Here is a 24,123-nt window from a genome sequence, read left to right as displayed (position 1 = left end):
AAGTAACAGCAGCTGGTAACACTGTTTTTTAAAAACATATTTCGCAAAGGGTATTTGACAGTCACCGCAGCCGACCGCGTATAGGCCTTAATGAAGAATAAATAATTGCTGCTTGGCGGCGACTCTTCGGAACATACTTATTTAGTCGCAGGCGCAGCGCGACACCGACATGTTCGCTCTCGTTCGTGCGCGTTAGTTCAAGATCGGCATTTAACGGCGCGTCGCCGCCCCACTGAGAACTCAGCGAGTGGGAGCGAGAAAGCAAATCGCAAGAAATAGACGCGTGCACAGAAACGTTTGAATACATTTATTTAGACAATATTTACACCGCCGTTGCAATTAAAATTGATAGCAATTGAAAAGTATTCGAACAATAATAGAAACGTGTCGCGAAGTGCAAGTGCAAAAAGTTTTAGAAATCAAGTCACTTAATAAACATCGTTAACAGAAAGAAAATGTAAGAAATTTTATGAAAAAACAAGGAAAGAGAGTGGAGAAAATGAGAGAGAGAGAGAGAGAGAGACAGAGAGCGAGCGCAAACGCGGGAGAGTTAAACGAGCCGAAATTCCCCTTTAGATAATTTTTAAGCAACACAAAAAGAGCCACATAATAGTTCTTACCTTTTTTGCGATAAGGAGTTATATTTGCATTCCAAAAACTGTGACGCATATCGATGAAACGGCAAAAAAAACATCTATGCAAATTACTCCCGCGCAGCGAATTATGTATATTTTTTGTTTTTGGCACATTGCACTGTGTTGCGAGTTATTTTTAGGCTAAAAGAGCAAATAAGGCAGAACGATGAATAACACATAGAAATAACATTGTCAACAGGTTGCGGAAGTGACGGCCAAGGTTCAAGGATAAACCGAGTGTTCAAATGCTCTGTGTTCATTAGTGTAGAAAATGGAATATTGCAATTGTGCGAAATTCGCGTGATGATTATTGATGTTTGAACAAATGATTGGACAGTATGTGAAGTTCATAATCTCTGGTGTAGGTTTAGTAAACCGCAAAATAATCAGAGCGCACGAGCGGGCGGAAGGGGGTGGGCGTGGCATTACTGTAGATAAAGAAAAAAAAAACTGAAAAACAACAACGCTAAACGGGTTTTTCTCTTAACCTCGCTACGTGTGCATTGTTAACAAAATATATCATCGGACGCAGTACGTGTTGTGCTACAGTGTGTATTTATTTAAAAATCGTTGAATTATCGCCAATAATGTCCGTAACTAAGGCTAAAAAACCCCCTCAGCCAGCGGTTGCCAACCAGCCCCAAGAAGTGTAAACAATATTCACTATAACGCCCCCACATCCCGCCCTTGCGCACTACGTTTTTATGGTTGTGTCAGGGTATGGTAACTGAAATGTGGAATATGGAGAGGTGAACGTGTTTTTGATCCAGTCAGCTCCACAGTCCGTGAATCAAAACAAACAATACTCGAGGAATGTGCCGCAGTGAATCACAGACTTTCCAACCTGAAAACATCAATAGTATTAAAATTCGGAGTCAGCTAACTGAAACAAAAAAAAACTTTAAATCAATAGTAACAAAGTTCGGAATCAGCATACGGAAAAAACCTCTATTCGATGTAGTAGTACAGTTTTTTGTGTACTTTTTTTTGGTGTCCATAACAGTGGTGTCTGGAAATTCTGTCTGACAAAATACCATAAAAATGCCTAATCAGTAATTTTTGTTTAATCTACTGTAGTGACTTTTTTGGTAATTAAAATATACATATAACAGATTAAATCTTAACATCAAAAGTACTAGTTTTATGAGTTCATATAATATCATGTTCTAGTACTGACCTAATACGGCCTGGTATAGCAACACTCACTTTATGGTAAAGAGGTCATGAAAGACCTAACATTCCAAAGAGTATTATGGCAGACGGGCAAACTTAGTGACTAAGCGTGGCTAATCAGTGTTCTATATATAATAAAAAGCTTTAGTCTCACTGATAACTCAAACTTCATGCTCTCTGGCAGCACCTGACGTAATTCCTGAATCGAAGAGAATAATTTATTTATTTAAGCCAGCCCTTTTTGGACCGGTTTTAAGCAACCCCCAAAAAAAAAACTACAACACCTCACACACATTCGTAAACATGTACATTCAAGCAATTATTCTGTTAATTTATCTGTGTACACTGTACAGTCATTCATCTGGTTATTGAATTTAACACTCCCTAAAATTGAGTATCTAATAAATTTGTAAATTGTTAATTGTTAAAAGAATTTTTCATGTCTTAAAAATCGTAATTTAAAAAAGTTTCTAATTAGAGAATGTTCCTCACAAAGGCTGACATACATTAATTTCTAATCACTTATTTTTCTTTAGAACTATAACAATTTTTATTGACAATAAATAAAGTTATTTTAAAAAATTAAAATTTGTTAGGCAGTTTCAAGTTATAAAAGTTTTACTTTACTTTGGTGACACCTACATAGGTAAGCAAATGACACTTTTAGGTATTCATTTTAGTATGTACATATGAAAATATATCGTTTGCGGTTTAACTTTATTACAATTAGACAGAAAATGTTTATAATTACGTCGCAGCTCAACTTTGTGATTGCTGTTTATGCGACGGCGCGTGATCATCGACCGCGCTCCATACGGCTCTCTTTCACTCTCCGGTATTTTCTGTCCGGAATTCCCCTGTCCCCGGAAAATCGGGTGGCGAGCCCGCCTGGGCCTCGAAAGTGTGATAAGACTGTACAGTGGTCTCTCAGCCGGCGATAAGCCCGCATGTCTCATATTCACATGCACATTCACATTCACTCTCTTTTTCTCTTTTTTCTATATAGACGCTAATAACGGGAACGTAGAGGGTTCCACTCAGTGCGACGCAAGAAATCGGTCGAGAAAGACGCCCATTTTTTATATAGAACATCGATCCCATCACCACTATACCACCCAACATCAAGATGACATCACGGGTGCGTCATTGTGCCCATCTGGGGATCGTCGTTCTTGGGATCTTCTGCTTTGTCAGTGGGATTTACCTCTTTCGCAACTGGATAGACATGTTTACACGCATGCGCGGCAAGGTTAGTACATGCCCACCCAACATTATTTGCATTTGCTTCGATCCTATCTTATCGGGCTTGATGGCAATCGATTCTCAGACCTTTGGGTTAACTTTCGCAATCCGGCAAATTGGCAAAATGTTCAAAGGTCAACAACTGAGAGCGGCTCATTTACATGCCATTTGGATCGACAGAAAGCCATTTCTTTCACTGATTGAAAACAATTGAGCGAAAAGACACCGAAAATTGATCGTTTGCAGGTGTTCGAATAATAAAAATCACCCCCATCCAATATCAGATAAGATATGAAAAAATCTAAATTCGAACCGAACCCTTGAAGAGAGCGTAATATAATATACTTTTAAGATCCCATTAGGACTGTGTGCTTTTAATTAGCATGTTAATGCTATCGTTCATTTTTTTTCTATATGTAGAGTGCTTAGTCACGGGAGTTAAAGCTCTTATTGAAAAATATTTTGCTTTAACTTTAGTGCAGTGAACTAAGAGCGAGGAACCTTGTTAAAATATATGTATATTTAGTAGGCTTTTGAACACTTTGATCACTGATCTTGAACTTATGTTGAAATGTCAACTGTATTTTGATCGGATAAGTTGGCACATTACGTTTATGTAGGCTTTTTACTAATCAGTAACCGTTTTAGTATCAATGATCTATAAAAATGAAGTATACATGAAAAACATTATTTTCTCAGAAACAATGATCAATCAAAGTTAATCAATTCGATAATTTTGGGATGGCCAGGTGTCTTTTGACTCACTGAAGTTTAGATCTCTTTTCTGGAAGTCGACTAATAATAGTAAGTGATTAATTGTCTTTATCGAGCAAGCGCACACCTGTCAATGTGAATCACGGGTTCCAATGCGAGGTCAATATTCCAAATCCAAATGTTCCCTTTTTTTGTGGTCGGAAATGCCTTTGAAAATTCTCGCTGCTATTGAAGTTCGAGTTGCGGCCACGAAATTGCAATGGGGTTTTACTATCTTATCTTGGACAAAACCTGAATAAATAACTCATTTAGCGATAGCCATGCGTTCGATTAGACAACGCTCTTCAATTCCATACATTTATGGCAAAAACATTCATAAACGGCCTTAACCATCTTTACCGGACATGTAACCACAATTTTGCCAGGTGTGATGACCCTGATCGAACACCTGTGTTCTACTGCGCTGTGAATCCAGGCCGATAGGCGTAATCCATTGGGATTTTAAAGGGCTTGTACCGCAAAGAGTCCAATTCGCATTTCATTTTATCAGTTAAGTCATTTCCTGTAGCCCCGTCGCAGTTTCAATTGTTTCTGGTTCTGGGCAATACAAAATGGTGGCCCAATAATTACGATCCAGACGATCATTCTGGCTTACAATGATTGATGGCTGATAGCACTCATCCATCAAATTCATGTAATCGCATTTTTGCGGAAATATAACCTATATATATATATATATATATATATAGGTTATATTTCCGCAAAAATATATATATATATATATAACCATACTTATTTAACTTAACACCAACGTTTTGCGTTCAAGGTTATTGCAAGCAAATAAATGTGAATTCCTAAAAAATTGTTTTTATCAATTGATCCATAATTCACACTAAAAATGTTTTTGGAACTACGTCGATAACTTAAAATGAGTGATTATGAACAAAACAAGATAACACTATACATTGAGCACAAAGAAAATTTGTTTTCGTTTATGTGTACAGAATTTAAAAAGGACTTACTGAGGAGCTTTTCTGCATTATTTTTAAGTTGTTTGGTTATCTTTTTTCCCATTTCTGAATAGAACAGTAAATCAATTGTTGAAAGGCATTTTCAATATGCACAAGTGCGCTCTTTGATTTCAATTATGAAACCTACAGCAAGTAGCAATTGCTCAGATCATTCGTATATTGCTCAGATCATTCAAATATTCGATGCGCATTTTTTTTGCCGACAAATTCAATATTTAATTGCTGTGGCAATTAAGCAACAAGTTATCCTCAGTTATGAGAGATAAATTATGTAAATCGTTTACCATTGAATATTGTTCGTCAATAATTATCAATTGTGTCAAGCTTGTTCTCAATTAAATGTTTTGTTTTTATAGGAAATGGCCTTGAGCCCCACATCACGATCATTCGAAGGTTGGAAGGTGTCCCCGCTGCCGCTAGACTTTGATGTCTACCTCTTCAACTGGACGAATCCGGAGGATTTCTATGTGGGATCAAGTAAAAAGCCCCGCTTTGAGCAACTCGGTCCGTATCGGTTTCGAGAGCACCCCGACAAGGTGGACATCAACTGGCACAATCACAATTATTCCGTGTCCTTCAATAAAAAGTCCTGGTTCTATTTTGATGCTGCCGGCAGCAATGGAAGTCTATCGGACATTGTCACGCAAGTCAATAGCGTGGCTCATGTAAGTTTTCAAAATAAAAAAACAAGTCGAACTTCTTAAACTTTAGATTGGATTCATTTTAAAAAGTATCGAACAGTTTAGATAGTTAAATTTATATGTTAGAAGGCGATTTATAGAAGCTACATTGGGATTATAGTGATATATTGTTCTATTTTTTTTTAAAATCATTTTATTAAAGACATTATGTAACTATATTACAAACACATTGTTAGAAAAGATAGACTAAAATCCATTAGGAATATATAATGTTGCGAGTTTATGTACTTAAATGTATATGTTAGAGGGCGATTTATAGAAATGGTATATAATTATATAGTTTTATTTCTGTTAAATCATCTTATTAAAGACATTTTGTTACTATTTTCCAAACACATGGTTAGAGAAGATAGACCAAAATCTCAAAAGGAATATATATATTAAAGCATTTGTTTTCCACAGGCTGCTGCTAGACGTGCTGCTGATAGCTGGTTGGGCAGAGCGACCGTTAACCTTGCCAATAATGTGTATGGCCAAAAGTTGACTGTCAGTAAAACCGTTGAAGAAATGCTCTTCAAAGGCTACGAGCATCCGTTCATCAAGGTCGGCAAGCTGCTGAGCCCTCAGGATGTGCCCTACGCACGCGTTGGCTTCCAGTATCCACGAAATGGCAGTGCCAACTTCGATGGCGATATAAACATGTTCACGGGAGCCGATGACATTGCCAAAATGGGTCAAATCCATACGTGGAACAATATGACGCACACTGGAGCCTTTGAAGGCACCTGCGGGCAGGTGCGCGGTTCCATGGGTGAATTCTTTCCGCCCAATCTGAGTACCAATGGCAGCGTTTACATGTACATGCCCAAGATGTGCCGTGCCATACCGCTGGACTACACCGAAACGGTCACCGTTCACGGAGTGACCGCTTATAAATTCAGTGGCACCAAGCATGCGGTGGACAATGGCACCATGTACCCGGATACGAAGTGCTATTGCGTCTACGGCAAGTGTATGCCAGTTGGGGTGATCAACATCGGACCCTGCGCCTTTAACGCCTCCGTCTACATGTCCTATCCGCACTTCTATCTGGCGGATCCGAGCTTTCTGGAGGCCATCGATGGTCTGCAGCCGGAACGCGAAAAGCACGAGTTCTTCATGACTCTGGAGCCCAATGCGGGCGTGCCCATGGATGTGGGCGGCGGCTTCCAGGCCAACTACTACATGGAGCCCATTCCGGGTATAACGTAAGTAATTGAATTGTTTATTTGGGTTAATTTGATTTTGCACAGAAGTTTTAATAGATTGAATTGCATATAAATGATATCGAATATTCATATAAATATATAAAAGTCTTAAAAAGCTTGAAATTTTATTTTTATTTAATTTAATTTTATATTTGTTTTTGATAAAGTTGCTAGAATTATTGGACTCAATTCATTGCAATATACGCTTTTATCTAATAGAACGATTAAAGTTTACCCCAACTTATGTTTTTGATTTATATAGAATAATAATTATTTTTAATATTAAAATCAACAAATAGTAGGGGAAATCTGATTATCTTTTTGAGGAAATGCGCTGAACAGAAACTAATAATTTTCTATTGTTGCAGAATCTACGAGAATATTCCGCGAGTGATGATTCCCATGATGTGGGCCGAGGAACGTGTTCGCGTCACCGAGGAAATCGCCGCCGATGTTGCCCTAGTTCCGCTGATTGTCCTGCTGGGACAGATCGTGACTGGCATTCTGCTGGCCGGCGGTCTCATCTGCACCTGCTGGTATCCCACGCGCCAGGTGACGCACTTCTGCCACAGCGATCCCAAGGCCAAGGCCAACGTTCTGCGTCCCCTCACCGTTTTTGGTGTAAATTCGGCGGCAGCCACGGCTCCGGTGGCCCAACTATTCCGCCACAATGCCAGTTCGTCGGGCAACGATCGCGTTGGAGTGCGACTGTTGGAATACAATCGCAGTTCTGGAGTAAAAGACGAAAGCGGTACAACAGAGCGATCGGCCAGAGAACGACTGATCAGCGAGGACTCACCGGATGTTGTAGTTAGATAATACGTTGGCGTTGGCATCAAGCCTTTCTGACGGTGCCTGCAACGATTGTCTGCCTTAGACTCATTTATATCGCCGTAGCTTAGGATAGCACAAAGTGATGAAGCCATTCTGCCTTAGCCAGGCCCACAGAGGCTGGACCCATTCGCTCAGCTGGGATCCATTGATCCTGATCACATTACATGCCACATTTCCACGCACGCCCATCCCATCCGCATTAGGAGTTCCCTCAACATGTCTGCACGCAATGCAGATAGCGAGAGAGATTAATAAGATTATTTATTTTAGTGCCAAAAAGAAAAGCAGAGGAAACCCAAGAAAAAGTCATTAACTATTTTAGTAGGCTGAACTTATCTGTAAATAGAGCGAGTCGTTAGGCGCCACATTCATTTCGCTAAACTGTTGAAGTTAAAACTACTGCGCATGCCCAAAGTATTTATATTTATACGATAATGCTTATTTTTTTGTAATTTGTAAAGCGATATTTTAGTTTTTATTCAAATTGAGATGAAGTGATAAAGAAAACATATTGAAAAGAACAGTGAGAGCGATGATTTTTCACAATTGCTCACTTAGTTAGGCAATCTTTGTTTTAAGTCTTGTACAAATAATGCTAACACTGCAAAGATTTCGCATATCCTATTTACGTATGTCAATCAATGTAAGATCTAAATACTTAGATAATAGAGCACAGCTGTGAACCCCCGGAAATATTTCCAAAAATTCCTTAAGATAAATTTAAAAACACATAAAACCAAGTGATCAAGAAGGGACTTTTTATAAATTCAATTGCATTCTTATTGTAATATTTATATAGCTCAAAAAATTTTCAAACATATCTTGTTATAAATATTGTTTCAACAAAGGGTGTTAAAATATATTTAAAAAAAAAATAAATTGGAAGTATATAAATAACTGTTAATATCAACCGATTTATATTGATTCATTTCTGTCAGAACCAACAAAAAGAATATAATGTAAACTTGTTTCTTATAAAAAAAAAATAAACCCTAAATTGAATGATATTTGAATTAAGTTACCTTTTTTTTATCTAAGAATAGACGGCACCCAAGGCTATCTCCAAAAAATTTAATTTAAAAAAAGGAGAATAAAATGAAAAATGAGAATAATATGAAATGTTTATAAAAAACTATTTATTGTTAAATCCGCTTGACAACTGTAACTATGTTAAACACCTATTAAACACCATTATATCCGCTGAAGCCAACTGGATAAAGCCCAAAAGCAGAGACTGACGAAACTGAATCCAAACAGGGACCTGAAGGTGCTGGCTCCGCTGTCCGAATTACCCAGATCCAATCGCGAGGCCAGCTCCTCCGGAACGTCGAGGTAGACTCGTTCCACCCCAAATCCAAAGATCAACTTGCGCAGCTTGTCCACATCCACATAGTCGCCGTCGGATGACCAGATGGTCAGGGTGCTCTCATTCGTTTCGTTGACCGTGGCAACCAGTCGATGCAGTTGCTCCTCGCTGTTGGCGGCGATGCCAGCGCGGACGGGAAAGGTGATAGCCTGGCCGGTGGCCAGGACATTGTTGGCAGTCAGTGACTCCAGCATGGCATCGCATTGATCCTGTGTGTACTCCCCATCCCGGAAGTCGGCGCCCCAATTGGTTGTCCAGCCAATCGAGAGTGCGGCCTGCTTGTAGCGCATGCAGCCGGCGAAGAAGCGGTTCGCATCCACGGGCACTGTCTTATTCTGATCCACGGGACCACTCAGGATGTCGGCGTTTATCCAAACAGGGTAACCTAACATCTGGAAAACAAGGTAAATTATTTTCGAAATACCATACCATTGCAAGTTAAATCGTTAAACATTAATTACTAATGGAAGTAATACTAGCAAAATATGTTTATATGTGCTCGGATTTATATAAACGTAATGAAAAGTGTTTACAAATTGCTATCGTACAATTACTGTGTGATTTTTAATAAAATTGTAATTACTATTGATGGCGTTATTCATAGCCTTATCTTCTGAAATAAACCTCAACTTCTAATAAAAACACAGCGTTAATGTTGAAATTTTTAAACAGATTAAAAAAATCTTGAAATATTCGTAATCTATAAGGCATTTAAATTTTTGTTCAATATTGTTGTTTTTTTTTTTTAATTTATGATTAAGTAATTTTCATCTGAAAGGCTTTTTTGTGCTTCAATTTGTAGTTCAACTCATAAATCTTATTGTCCCTGCTTAGAATGAACAAATGTCACAAAGGCAAAAAAAATTTAATAATATGATTTATAAATGTATTAAAAAATTAATACATTTTTAAATATAGGCTACATTGAAAAGATAATGGAATGAAAATAAAATAATATGTAAGTGTCTTATAAATAACAATGGGTATATTTGAGCCCCCAACTCACGTTAGGAACATTCTCGTCCAGGATGTGTAGGGAGCCTTCGAAAACCTCGATCGACTTAAAGTCGAGCTTGACGCCCTTTTGCTGACCCTCGTGATTCCGATTGAATGCCATGATTTGGTTGAGGAACTCCGCCAGTGTGAGATCGGAAATGATGGCCGGCGGATGGGCCATCACTGGCATATCCGCACCCTCGCCATTTAGTTTGCCCAGAACAATGTCGGCTTCGATGAAGTCGATGTTACCTTGTAAAACACTTGTTAAACTTACAAAAACGGATCTTTTTCTGTCTGCCCAAAACTTACCTGTTTCGGTGAGCACCTCGTCCAGTAATGATTGACTGTTGACCGCATGGGCCCAGGTTATGGCGGTCAAATTTGTGCCCCATACCTTTACCATATCCGAGTCTTGAAGAATTATTTCTATGATCCGGGAATCGGAGGATGTTCGTTGCTCCACCACCGAGTGGTACTGATAATTGCTGGCGTTCAGAGAAGCCCCATTGATTTTGGCCACGAGCACTGCGAGTGGGCGAATAGAACGATGGCATTAATATTCCATAATTGAACAATGGGACGCACAGAGGGCATAATACCACATATGGTTGATAGATAAGCTTCCTTACCATTATGCACGCACGAGTGTGCGTGAATGGAGGGAAATGAATTGTAATTGTTATGCTTATTTTATATGGAATGCGCTCAGTTCTGCTCTTTCTCCACTTTCACCGAATGCTGCAATGAAACTGCACAACAATACTTTGCTTTTGCTGCAATCTGTCTGCGGTTCCAAGGCGCAAACGCAGAGAGAAAAACAGAATTGAGAATAACGAGAAGTCATGTTTAGTTGGAAAAGTCGATGCATTTATACCCTTCAATGTAATTTAGACAGATAATAAAAGTTTAAATCAAAAATCAAATATCAAAATAGTTAAATGGTGTGCAAGTATGCAACAATATATCAAAAACGTAAAACTCCTTTAGATTAATTACAAAATACGATGTTTATTTTTTAAGTGCATTCTTTTAAACACATTTTGAAATGATTTTAAAGCTCCATGGATTTCTGTTTATCAAACTTAAACTTAAATATCTGAATTTTCTCCGCTTTTCCATCTACCTATATTTTAAAATATTTAAAAAAATTAAATGTTACGATATATTAATGTCGATCACATTATATTTATTTTTTTTCACTGTTTTGGAAACATCTGCTTATAGTTATAATATACCTTTTATTAAAAAAGGTAGAGTAACGAGAGACAGATGAACTTTGGCGCGCAACGTGGGGAATTTAAATTGCTGATTTCATTACCAATTAGTAGTGACATCAGTAGAGCGAAAATCGTTAGGCCCCCGGTGCAGTGTTTGAACAACATCTTGGCGCTGCGGTTGGATAGAAACTAAATTGATCGAACTTAAACTTAAAATACTGGGTTCTATACTTAAGCTTATCGATGGAATTTACTGATTTGATTAAACTTTGATTAAGCATTGTAATCAAGTCTTGATATTCCGCTTGTTATAAAATCTAATCGTTTAAGTGGGATCATTTTTACCTGACAGGGGGGATACTTTTTCTGAGAATGGAATTTGCAAGTAGTATTATATTGAACGGTTACAAGTTTAATGAATAATTTGTCGCACATCCTTCACACCAAGACATTATTGGCATGCATTTTAATTAATTAATTCTAATTTTATTTAAAATTAAATTTATTAATTAAATTAAATTAAATTAAATTAATTACTACATTCATAATTCATGTACAGGTATTGATAAACACATTATCTACAGTGAAATCAAGTAAAGTAGCTTTAAGCAGTAATTAAAAACGACAAATACAAATAAAAATACATTAAACATGCTTTTAGAATGAATTCATTTGAAAATAATCCAGTTACGCGGGTGTTATCGATAAAAACAGCTGACTTCTGTTAGGCTTAACAGAACATATGGTTCGCACAAGAGCAGTTAACTACACTTCGAACTTTCGAAGAGTAACGACCCTGTCTGCGGAAGTTCGAATTCTCTCTTAAGTTTTAGCCACTCTTTGGCGCGCAATTTAAATTTTTTTCAATGCCGTTTTGTTTTTTTAGTTAATGAGCTTATTATAACAAAAACATTAAAGTCGTAGATGAAGTATTTTGTACTTACAACGAGTTGAGTGATTTATTATATTCTTATATATTTAAAGATTGTTATGATTTTTTTTTATTAAAACCTGCATATGAATTTCCATTAATTTACTTAATTTTACCCACTTAATTGCTTTGGTACTTGATGATTGTCGAAATTTAACGGGTAGATATGATAAACGTACTTTTCCTTCTCAAAACGCTTAACAGCGGCGAAAAGATCGAATTAAGAGTGTTTCCTGCTAAGAGCATTGTCGGGGAGTATTTATGGGCGAAGAGAATTTAAGCACGCCATTCGAATCTCGAAGTACTCACAAGTTTCGAGGTCGAAAGTTGGCCGGCAGTGTTGAGTGTCGAGACTTTCGAAAGTATCTCTATCATTTTTTCGCTGTCGAACGGTTCGGACGTGCCGTGCGCGTAAGCGTGTGCTTGTGTGTGAGTGGCGAATAAAAATATCGAGGAAAAAGCTCGCACGTGCGACGCTTGCGAAAAAAAAAAAATAAGAAATATATATATTACGTAGAGAGGGGCACTGCAAGTGCGGAATCCAAATAAATATTCAATAACGAGTGCAAAAATAATTTGCAAGCGCAAAAAAGATTTATAAATAGTGCAACAACAACATCCACAACAACAACAGCAGCACAATAAAAAGAATTTGTCAGGCGGCGTTTGTTTTTGTTCTCTCTCCCTCTCTCTCTCTCTTGCATCTCTCTATCTGTTTTCCTCGCCCGTCTGCCGGCCTTCGTTACGCGTGTGTGCGTGTGTCTCCGCATCCGTGTATCCGTGCATGTGTCCGTGCATCGGTGTGTGTGTTTCTGTGCAGCGCAAAGATAAAAAAGTTGAGAAATTGAGATATACGAAATGAAATACAAAAATTCAACTTAAGAAATTGCGCCGAAGAGAAATTAATTTATGGCCAAAATTTAATAAGTGCAGGGCACAAGCCAGGGAAAAAGTGCGCACAAGTTTTCACCCAGCCGATAAAAGCCGGCCGATATATATTTCTATAAATACAACTGAAATAATTTCGAAAAATTCTAAACACGCGACAAAATAAAGAAAGAAAGAAGAATCCTGTGAGTGTGTTTGTTTGTGCTGAAATGCCGTCGGCAAAATGCTAAATGCGACTGCAACTAGCTGACAAATCAAACAAAAACCAATCAACAAATGTGCCAAATTGTTAAGCGTAGTGAAAGTGCAGATATCAGACAGCTTTGAGAATAAAAATAACAAACAAAGGATAGTAGAACATAATAACATGGATCCCAATCGTAGCCCCTTTAACAATATTTAGTGGAAAAGTAAAAGTAAAGGGTTTTCAAAACATCTTCTTTGATCTTGTAGTCTACAAAAAATCGTAGCCACTCCCACAATCACGAAACGACTATCTATAGATTCATCAAGAGAATCACAATCGGCAACTGGTAAAAATGGATTACTAGTGAGAGAGACCCCAACTTGGTTATCTTAAATATTGCCCAAAAATGACCGAATACGTGACGCCCATGATTAGCACCGTCTTGAAGAAATACCAGACGAGTGCCACGAAATCGCTTCAGGGGCCAGGACACACCCTAAAATCCGCCGGTGTCCTGGATATTTCCACCAATGGACGAAGTGAGAGTCCTGGCCAGGGCCTGTCCAATGGCAAGTGCCAAGCCTCGTCGCCAGCTGTGGCTCTGATCAAAAAGGAAATACTCAGTTCACCAGAACCCCAGGAGCTGCATCATGAATGCTCCTCGAGGGGAACGCCCCCACAGATATATCCACCTGCCACGCCCCCCAGGGAACTGTCGCAACCGATCCTCTCGGTAGCCGACTCGGGATGTGGTGAACTGTACGAGACGAAGTTGGAGGGAAAAACCATTGGATGCTTTTCCGTGGGCGGCGAAATGAGACTTTGCCTGCCCCAGTTTCTCAACAATGTTCTCAATGATTTCTCCCTGGAACAGATCAATCGGATCTTCGACGAACTGAGCATATACTGTTCACAGTGCACGCCCGATCAACTGGTGGAGTTTAAGGCCGCCAAAATCCTGCCATCGGATGTTAAGGCCAGTGGCTTAATCACCCGCACCGATGCGGAGCGACTCTGTGCCGCGCTACTCCATCGATCGGATCGCAATAGCTATGTCCCGATCGAGAGCCTGGCCAAGGGAGCACTCAGTTTCCACGTGTATCACAAGTGCTTTGGCAAATGCGAGGGCATCTGCACGCCCGACATGTACTCGTACCAGAAACCGACCTGCATCAAGTGCCTGGAGTGCGACGGCTGGTTCTCGCCGCAGAAATTCGTGGGTCATGTGCATCGGGAGTTCGAGAATCAAACATGTCACTGGGGCTTCGATTCGCGCAACTGGCACGACTATCTGCATGTGGCGCTGGACGTGGAGAACCGGGAGAAGTACCAGATCATCCTCGATCAGCTGAAGGAGGTGGAGCTCAAGGAGATGCACAAGGCGCAATGGGAATTGGATCACAAAAAGAGAAAGGTGAGTTTCGTTGAATATTTATTTTTGATTATATCAAAAAAATACTTTTTTAAAATTTTGATATCCAGCTATTTATATTTTTATTGAAATGAATAAGGTTTTTTTTATAAATAATGATTTTATGACTAAATCCAAGAACCATTTAGCAATCTCTATTAAGCAATTTTATTTGTAATTGAATTAGAATTTGGGCATTTCAAAAATATCTGCAATTTCTTTTATAAATATTGTTCCCTGATTTAGTTTCCTTATTTTCTTATGACTGAAAATCGGACCTCCGATTTTTGGGTTCACAACAACAAGAAAAAAATACATTTCGAAGATTTACGGAAGTTCAGAAAGTAATTTTCGGTCACTTTTTTGAAGATGTATGAACTTCTGATTGGTATGAACTATCTTGATGATTGCTTCAGCGATAGGTGCTTAAATATATTTTCTTCTTATAAAAAAACCCAATATACTTTAAATATATATATATATTTTTTTTTTTTTTGCATTTTTGAAAGTGTTTTGCAACACCTACAGATTTCTCATTTAAATCAGATAAATCTGCATTACTTTTTCATCTCTTAATTATAAATAGGAATTTCCTTTTCCCTTTCTATACCAGTCGTTAAAAAATTAGCTCAATCGACAAGTGCTATTATTGTAAATATAATGCTTACCTTGTTGGGCAGGTCAACAATTTCTCAGAACAAAGTGGATTATTAACTTGATAATCTGCCCGCCTTTCGTTCGCTCAATTACTGCTCTTTCCCCATTTTTTTTTGTGCACACACGTTTCCCCAGCCCTGATCTTAATTTTAATTATGCATATGAACGCCCCACGCCCACAGCAACAAATACGAGCGAAATAACGAAAAATTTCGGTGGCGACTACCGCGGCTCCATATTTGGACGAAGACGCCGTCGACACTTCCATTCACACTCAATTTCGATCTTCTTTAACGACACTTTTTGTTTGCTGTAAAAAAAGATATACAAATAAAGTACGAAAACGCTATGCAGAGAATAATGCAAAAATATGAAAACGAATTTCACCGCGAGCCATTTATAATGAATTCATAATAATTATAATTTCAATGAAGCTGCAGTTTATGGCGCTGGTTTGTTGGTCGTGGTGGGGTGTAAAACATTTTTTTTTTCGGCTAGGCCACTTTTTTTGTCATTATTTATTTAAACTACTTAATTTTATGCTTAAACAGCGCTTGCAAAATATTTTCACGCAAAAACAAAAAAAAAAACAATAAATAATAAATTTTTACGCTGCACAATTTTTGTCATTTTTGTTGGATAGGTTTGTTGTTTAAATTGTTGTAGCTGCCGCTGCATTTTGCGGTTGCCACGGCGTCTGCCGCATTTCGGCATGTTTGCCGCCGAGGCAGCGCAGCAATGGAATGGAGCTTATTTTTAGCTTTTCGCTCAATTTATTTTCTGCCCCGACTGCGCCTTGTTTGGAGCCTGCGGACAAAAGGCTTTCGATTTTGAAGTCGCTGTGAGGGATACACCCTGTGAAGGGTATTTTGGAATGAGAATGAAACTCCCGAGATACTAACTATAATATCTAGAGAACTCTTAAGTATCTTAGGTTGCAAATTTATTAAAAACTTCGTTATTAATTATTTTTGTATGTTATTCTAAGTACTTAAGAGTTGTATATTGTAATCGTCCTCTAGTAAAGTCTGAAAATTGCATACGAACTTGGGCTTTAGATTTTTGATTTTAATATAAAAATGTATTGGCTGTGTCTGATCGAACCAACAAATTTTAAAACTTCTTTTATAGTAACGTTTAGATCATTTGTATTATTTAATTTTTATTTGAAAAAATATTTTCCAGTCCTTTTTCAAGAGTATTTAAGTCTGCGGCACCTTTTCGTTCTTATTTTTTTGTACTTATTTTTATTCTTTGCTTAACTGTGTGTGTGTGTGCCATGAAAATCCGCTTCGACCAGCTTCAATGTTAAATATTCAGCAAATAATAATAATGAGCCAGTGCGAGCGAGACAGGGCGCGGGTGCGAGCGGGATGGGCTGATAACAGGGGGCGGGGCAGGGGGAGGGGGATCTGAGCAAGGGGGTAGCAACAAAAATAAATCGCAAACCGGTTGGCAACATTGTCTGCTGTGAAGTCTCTGTACTTTGGTTGGGGTTTTCGTTTTGGTTTTGGTTTTGGTTTTGGTTTTGGTCTGGGCCCTCGTCTCGTTATGGGATGTGGATGTGTTTTCCGTCTGGCAGAGTCGGATCCAATCGGATCGCTCGTATTGGATCGCATCTGAGCGGTGCCCATGGAATCCCTGGAGCGGGAATGGGAGTGGAAGTGGAAACCGAAGTCAAAGTCGCAGAAATAACAAAACAAACGGCTTGCGGCATATTTGTTGCGCAAAAACAAGATGAAATGAAAGGAGAGAAAAAAATGAACATAAAAAGAACATTTAAGGTGAAGAGAACCGAATTATAAAATAACAACGAAACGTTTGGGGGAGTACAAAAATTAACTTATATTTAATACACCAAATAGGGAAGTAAGACAAGGTAATTCTTATAAATTGGTATGTAAATCCATTCAAATAAATGTAGTTCTTAAATTATGCACAAATAACCAAGACAACATTTACCTCAATTCTTTTATTACCTTTAGGCAAGTGAGTCATGCCAAACCCTTTTTATTAATCGAAAAAGACAATAAATTGAAGGGAGCTTAGAAATGCACTTTATATCAATAAAATAGATGATTGCTAGAAAATATTAAAAACATTTTGAACCTATTGTCTTACTTTTTTTTGGGTTTGATTAATCCAACTGCAATCTTTAGACTTTCACTGCTTTCCCTTCCCCCTTCCTCCCTTATATAATCTCTCGTCAAAGTCCCAATTTGGACTTTGTTATTGAGTCCAAGAATTTAAATTTTGATTCGCAATTTTTTGGAATTTCATGTTTTGAAATCAAGCTTATTTGTTTGTTATGGCGGCGCCAACAGGTTTATGTTTTTTTTTTTTTTTGAATCCGTAACTGTTTTGTTATTTTTCTGCTTTGATTTTTTCGGTTTCTGGTTGCTCGGTTATCGCTCATAAAATTTCCAAATTTATGCTAATCTCTTTTATTAAGCTTATTTGTGTTGGTCGTTGTCATTCATCGTGTTTTTCTGGTTGTACATATACGAATTCAAACGGAATCCGTTGTACAGCACGTTTCGAAACCGCAAGAAAATAAAAAAAATGTAAGAAAAAGCTCCTAGTTACTTTTTTGTTAGCTTATCAATTTTTTTTGGTCTTACTAGTGATAAGCTTTTTCCTCTGTTGGCCACGTTTTGGCAAAATCCAAAATTCAGTCATGGTTTTCGATTATTTTCCCATCTAGCTTAGATTAAGTTGAGTTCAGTGCTGATAAGGAACGGTTAAGATTTATACGCTTACGTTGCCGCCTCAGTTTTACGAGGCGTATTAAAGTTTAATGAATGCGTATACGCCATGTGGGGCCAACATGAAATACAAATGAAATTCACTTAATTTGACGCGGACTTGAAATTAATATTCCAAACAGATCTGTCTCTTATGCCATCTGCTAATTGATAAATCATGGGGAATGTGTCGAGAAAAATGAAAAAATCTGGAATGAATAGCAATGGGTGCGCTTTTGTTAGATGAAGAAGATTATAGTTTATATAATAAATCACGAGCACGCTGAGATATTTTGCCAAGCAAAATGAAAATTCGTATATAAAATGTGTTAAATATGAGAATTTAAAAAACTACAATTAACTTGGGAAATAACCAATATTAATAATAAATCTGTCGCTAAGTTTGGTAACATTTTGTATAATTTGTAGGTATTTATAATATTTTAGCCTAATAGTTATCTTTCCTAGTGATATTTCCTGTTTAGTCTGAGCTTTTCCCATAGCATGTAAATCCTTGCACCATCAGATGATCTAAACTAATTGCATCTTAAATAAGCCCCACAAAATGCGGCGACCTAGCCTGATGGATCTGTCTAATCTCCGTGCTTGTGCAATATATTACCCCGCAGGGATTTCGCATCTTCCACTCCTGTGTATCTCAGTTTTCCATCCCCTTTTCTCTCCTCTTTTTTCTTACTTCCAGCTGTCAGTTGGCGATTTGATAAGCGCGATAAGCAAAGAGCGATCTCTTTCAGGCCTCCCAGCCGGACAGCCCTGCCCCATTACCCCCCTTTTGCCCGCGCCCCTGTGCTGGCAATAGATTGGACTGTGGGCAGGTCTCCAGACCAAACTTTTCCCAACCCACCCAACTTGTCATGTGATGTTCGCTTGTTCTTTCGCTCTGCTGATCTCTTCAGCTCTCCTTGCTGTTTTTCATTCGTTATATGTGTGTGTTTCGTTTTTGCTATATTATTATTAGCAAAAACTAAGACACACGACAAGAAAAAAAAAACACAGTGGATGCCGGGAAAGAAAACATTTAAAAATTGGTTTTTTAAAAATATTTTTAAATGATAAATCTGAAAATGTACTTAATTTTTTTTAAGAAATGAAAGAGTTTTATTGGTTTTGTTAGCTTTTAACTAAGTGTTTTTAAAAAGAAATTATAAATTTTGATAGATAATTTATCTGGCTGGACTCAGATAACAAAATTCCTTAATTTGATTAAAAGTTGCATTCATTTTAAGAATAATTACCGTAAATTTTAGCCTTTCATACTAAATTTAGGAACTTAAATCAAGAAATTTGCTTTTTTGAGTGTGGAATTTTTGGATTTTAGAATTGTCACATTTTTTAAAGACCACTGTAGATTTTGTTATACCATGTTGCAGAAGGTGCGGCCTTCTAGTTGCGATTTATAAAGAGTAGAACAAGACGCAAGTGGGGATAGGATGTTTAGAGGGGGCGGTGTTGCTTCGTTAGTGGGGAAGGTGTATTCTACGCTCTGTGTACATCGTTTTGCTTTTTTGCATACATTTATCGGCGCCGTTCTCGTTCTCCTTGTTGTTGTTCCAAAATGTGTTGCCTTCGTTGTTTTCCTTGTAGTTGATGCTGTTGTTGTCGTTGTTGTTGTTGTTGTTGTTGTCGGTGCCTGGGACAGGTGTGTGTCTTCTTTTTTTATGCGTTGTCTATCGCTGATCTTACATCTAAATAGGCTGACGTCGTCGTTGCTTGTTATTGCAGTTCCGTTGGTGGGCTAAGAACCCCTTTGCCCCCCCTTCACCCTCCTTTAGCCCATTCCACCCAACAACCTGATTTCTAGACCCGTCTCGAGATCACCTCTCCCGTCTCTCTCTCCCTCCTTTTCGGTATCTCTACCATTTAACAAATGTTTAAAAATCATTCTCATGTTTTTTTTAATTAAAGCTCACATATTTAATTTGATCTTTCGATTTGGTTATTATTGTTGTTGTTTTTCGCAGTCAATCAATTGATTTGAGCGATGTTTTGCATTTGTATTTGCTTGAGAGCAAAGATCAATAATTAGTGAAAATATTTAAATAGCCTAAACGTGTTTAAACAATTTATTTTTGCACGGAACTAAACAAAAAATGGGTGAGAGATTGTAGATAAATGTGAGATGAAAAGGTGAAAATTGTTATGTAAATGTTTTTGTGGTGCTTTACTTTAAATATGTGTAAGATATTGAGCTGCCTTTTTCGAAATACTCTTACAAATGGAATTGCATTAGTTTTAATGTACAGCAAACGTTAAGTAATATGAAAACTGATAATTCTACCTGCAGGCTTGTGAAAACGTTTAAAAATAAAATACACACAGCTTAAAGAATATATTTTATACCATAAAAAATTTAAAAAGCATTTCAAGAATAAATAAAAATATAATTAAGTTAATTGTAAAAACCACATTAAAGGGTATTCCTCGGCACTTAGTTTCCATTCCCATGTTTTTTACGCATTATTACAACCAGCCATTGACCTCGCTCTGATCTCGTTCCCATTGTTAATTGCTATTGTCGAATGGGCTTAGCGAATTCCTAAGCAAACGTATATGTTTATATATTCATTTCTATAATATTCAATAATATGTATTTCATTTGCAACTGAATCGGCCATCTGAACTGATAATTTCGAAAAAACGAGGCCGCCTTGGCTGGGTTTTCTTATCAGCAGAGGTTTTTTTCTGCCCCGATCCCGACTATACGTATATCAGTTGCTATTTTTGTTATCACTACCAGTGGCTCACCCCGCTCTCTCTTTTCCCGACTCCCTGGTGCAGTTTTCTCTGCTCCATTATCCAGTTATCTAAACCGGGGGTCAGCATTAACCCACGTCTAAGCGTCTTATTCTCTGGCAGACGTGACAAAATTTGCATGGCGATTAAATCGGTAACCCGCTGTCTTTTTCTAGCCCTGTCTAGCCCTGTCTTTGTCTCTGTCTCGGTCTTTACCTTATCTAAAATCTCGGAGCTTTGGGCCAGAAATTTTTATTTTGTGTTTTGCGCATTGTTTACCAGCGATTTCCTAGTGCCATTTCCCATCTTTCCTCAGTCTCTTGTCCGGCATTTCCGTCGCAAGAAGACTGTGAAAAGTGGGGTAAAAAGGGGGGAAATACACCGAAAAAAATAAGACCATATGTTTTGATAATATAAAATTTCTATTTTATTCCACATAATTTTTTTTTTTGAATATTTGTATTAATTAGACAAGAAAACTAATCAAAGAGACTGACGCTTATTTATATAAAATATTATTAACAGGCATAAAAATCAAATAAATCTTTTCTTCAGTGTAGAAAAAAGGAGGTGAAAAGGGGAAGTCTATGGCTATATACATAGTTTACACCTGGCACAGGTGACTGGCAATGACGACTTGCTTCACTGGTTAGGCTTGCAAAAAAAAAATTAAAGTGGCAGGGGTTTCTAGTCTGGTTTTGGTTCTGGGTCTTGAACTTGTTTGCTTCCTTCCTATTTGCTTAACGGTCTCCCTGCCTCTCGCTCCCGCTATACCTATTTTATTCGCCTCTTTTCTTAACAATCATCGCTAATTGAGCATCCCAAGAAAAGACTAATAACAATTCATATTTTTATAATAGTAGCTTTTCGACTCGCAATTGACAATTTTTGCGAGTATTTCGCAAGTTTTGAAAAAGAAACAACAAAAAAGGAAATTAGTAAACTATGGTTTGCATTATAATGACACTATAGAACCAGTGTATAGCAGAAAAAATAAATAAATAATTTTGTTTACCAATACAATGCAAAATGGGCGATAGCTTGGCAACTTTCTTCAGATGTATATGCAAGATGAAAAATAAATGTCTACGCTAATAGTGAAAAAGTATTCAATGGATACAGCGTTTTAAAATATAAAGTGTTTTTAGTTTTAACATCTTAAAAAAGGGCGTTGCTAAGGTCCCTAAAGCAACTGCCCTTAAAATAATTTTAAAATCGTAACTTAATTTAAAAGTTTTAAATGAAAATTAAATAACCCAATTATTGTAAAAGAATAAAAAACATTGTACTGCCCAGAAAATTTAATTCCCACGCTTTCCCTTTCCAAAAGTACAATTGCTTGCCAATTTTGCATAGCAATAGCGAGAATTGAGATGGAAATCAGTGAAATATTGGCCAAATAATTAATTTGATATCTTTTGGCCTCCAATTGGCTCATACCAGCCCACTTGGAAACTTAATCACCACAATTGTAATTTTTTGATTGACAGCTGCTGTAATTTAAAACTTGACATTCGTTTTATAGGGCAGTTTGATAATGATGATGCATGATCTAGCTTCTTGATTTCCCAACCTCCCATTTTTCCCGCCCTCTTATGTCTCGTTTTCAGCTGGCTTATATCTTAATCTTTATCCCCGCTTTTCCGCCGCCTCGAAACTTTCACACGCGATGTGTGATGACGACAGAATCAACGAAAAAATTCTATAACAATTGTTGAGTGTGTTTTTTTGTTGTTGTTTTGGCTGTTTTGAATTTCAACGGCTACTCGTGTTGAGCGCTTAGAGAAATTCTAGACGTTTAAATGTCATTGTTGTTGTAGGTGTTGCTGCGGGGTCTCGTGTTGTTGTTTCTGCTGGTGTTGTTGCTGCTGTTATTGTTGTTGCTGCTGTCACTGCTGCAGCCGCCTGTCAGTGCGCATGAGTGAACATTGAGCAGCAGCAACAATAATAGAAGCAACGCCAGGCAGCAACAGCAGCAATATCTAAAATACACTGCAAAATCATAGCTTCTATTTTTTTTTTATTTTAGTTTTACTTTTTTAGTTTAAAATATGTTTTAAAAATTTGTATTCTTTTTACAAAACATTAAACTTAAAACTCATTCTTAAGAGTGAATCTTGTGCTATATACAATTTATAAATGTACTCATATAATTTATAAGAAAGTTCGTTTACAGAACGTTTTTGTTTCGCTCGAACCTAAGGTACAAAATTGTTTTCAGTGTTTCAACAAAGTCAACGTCAATTGTAAATTTTGCGCGACATGGTGGCAAAAAACAACAACAACAACAACAGACCCCCAGGCGCAATTTTCCTTACCTACCAGGCAGCAACCACCCACCCCTGAATTTCAACCTGGTAACTCGGTCTGTTGTAAATGATATTGTCGTCACACCAATGCAAATACAAGTACACCGACAGAGGCATTTGCATAGTGACTGCCGCAATGTTGTTGCTATTGCCTTTCCCCAACCCAACCCCTTGTTTGACGAACCCCTCACTTGCCCCCGATTCAATTCCCCACAAAATGCAACAAACCACAGCAGAAACAACAGCAGCAGGAGTAACTACAATAATAACTGCAATGATGTTGTCAATACACTTTATGGCCTTAAGTTATTGATATTAAAAAAACTTTGAAATGAGTCAGAAAAGAAAGCCTTAATAACTATTTATTTTTGTAAAAAATCGTTAAACACCTCCATCACAATAATATTATGATCAGTATGTTAGACAATTTTTTTCGGAGCTTAATCTACTTCATTTTTTTTTTGAAGTATTATGGTATTTTTTAATTAAATTTCTATTCTATTTCTATTCGGCAGCTATTGCTAGATTTTTACATCTTTTTTGTATCTTTAAATTTCACCATATCAGAACTTAAAAACGCTACAAATTTTTCTTGAACCTCTAATCAAGGCTTTTTTAAAAGAGGTTTATTGAGCTGTATTCTTTGGGAACTTCTTAATCTTTTGAATTGAAAATGTGTTTAAGTGTCGTAAAGATCTTTAATTTAACTTTACATTTTCAGGGCATTGTATCTTAGTTAATTGCGGTTGAATTAGTCATCTGTCTGTGAGTTGTTAGACCCTCTTTTAGGTGTCCTCCTCTCGCCTCTTTTACCATCATTTTGTTGTTGCAGTCAGCGAACTATACATTGTTGCGCCTCCCACTTGAAATCTCGACATCCCCATTGTTGTTGCCTTGCATATTTTTCTTTTTTTAATTGGCGCACGCAAATTGTGCACGTATCCTCAAAATGGCTATGAGACCGAACCCTCAAAACCCAACCGCTTTTCACCTTTCCGGCAAACCCAAACCCCAAGTTGATGATGATGATGATGATGGGAATGACGTAGTCTTTGCCGGTTGCCCCTATCACTGTCTCTGTCGCTGTCGCTGTCGCTGTCTCTTTCTATATCTCTATTTCCTTCTGTTTCTTATATGATATCC

General features: G+C 37.5%; 3 protein-coding genes across 5 annotated transcripts in view; 2 read left to right on the top strand and 1 right to left on the bottom strand.

The window, feature by feature from the left end:
• Positions 1 to 138: 138 nt before the first annotated feature.
• LOC108138170 (protein peste) lies at positions 139 to 8,295 on the top strand. The gene is made up of 5 exons (XM_017260261.2): positions 139 to 457; positions 2,815 to 3,057; positions 5,152 to 5,460; positions 5,899 to 6,683; positions 7,052 to 8,295. Exons 2-5 carry the CDS (start codon positions 2,935 to 2,937, stop codon positions 7,500 to 7,502), a joined length of 1,668 nt encoding a protein of 555 aa, XP_017115750.1. The 5' UTR covers positions 139 to 457; positions 2,815 to 2,934; the 3' UTR covers positions 7,503 to 8,295.
• A 336-nt stretch (positions 8,296 to 8,631) lies between these two features.
• LOC108138172 (protein FAM151B) lies at positions 8,632 to 11,292 on the bottom strand. 3 transcript variants are annotated; one of them, XM_017260264.2, is made up of 4 exons: positions 11,201 to 11,292; positions 10,192 to 10,407; positions 9,890 to 10,131; positions 8,632 to 9,275 (listed from the first exon to the last, which is right to left on the bottom strand). In XM_017260264.2, exons 1-4 carry the CDS (start codon positions 11,262 to 11,264, stop codon positions 8,709 to 8,711), a joined length of 1,089 nt encoding a protein of 362 aa, XP_017115753.1. In that variant the 5' UTR covers positions 11,265 to 11,292; the 3' UTR covers positions 8,632 to 8,708. The 3 variants fall into 3 exon arrangements, with proteins under 3 accessions (XP_017115753.1, XP_041566116.1, XP_017115754.1); XM_041710182.1 differs by lacking the exon at positions 11,201 to 11,292 and adding an exon at positions 10,512 to 10,789 and having other exon boundaries at positions 9,890 to 10,142; XM_017260265.2 differs by lacking the exon at positions 11,201 to 11,292 and adding an exon at positions 10,512 to 10,769.
• Positions 11,293 to 12,663: 1,371 nt separating this feature from the next.
• The window catches only part of LOC108138105, a 94,268-nt gene continuing 82,808 nt past the window's right edge, over positions 12,664 to 24,123 (top strand). The window contains exon 1 of the mRNA XM_017260102.2: positions 12,664 to 14,519. Coding sequence (XP_017115591.1) covers positions 13,512 to 14,519 — 1,008 coding nt within the window. The 5' untranslated portion in view covers positions 12,664 to 13,511. The remainder of the gene's footprint in view (positions 14,520 to 24,123) is intronic.

Source organism: Drosophila elegans, unplaced genomic scaffold, assembly GCF_018152505.1.
Source record: "Drosophila elegans isolate 14027-0461.03 unplaced genomic scaffold, ASM1815250v1 contig_814, whole genome shotgun sequence".
In the NCBI taxonomy this organism is placed as follows: domain Eukaryota; kingdom Metazoa; phylum Arthropoda; class Insecta; order Diptera; family Drosophilidae; genus Drosophila; species Drosophila elegans.
This window is presented reverse-complemented; position numbering and strand designations above follow the sequence as displayed.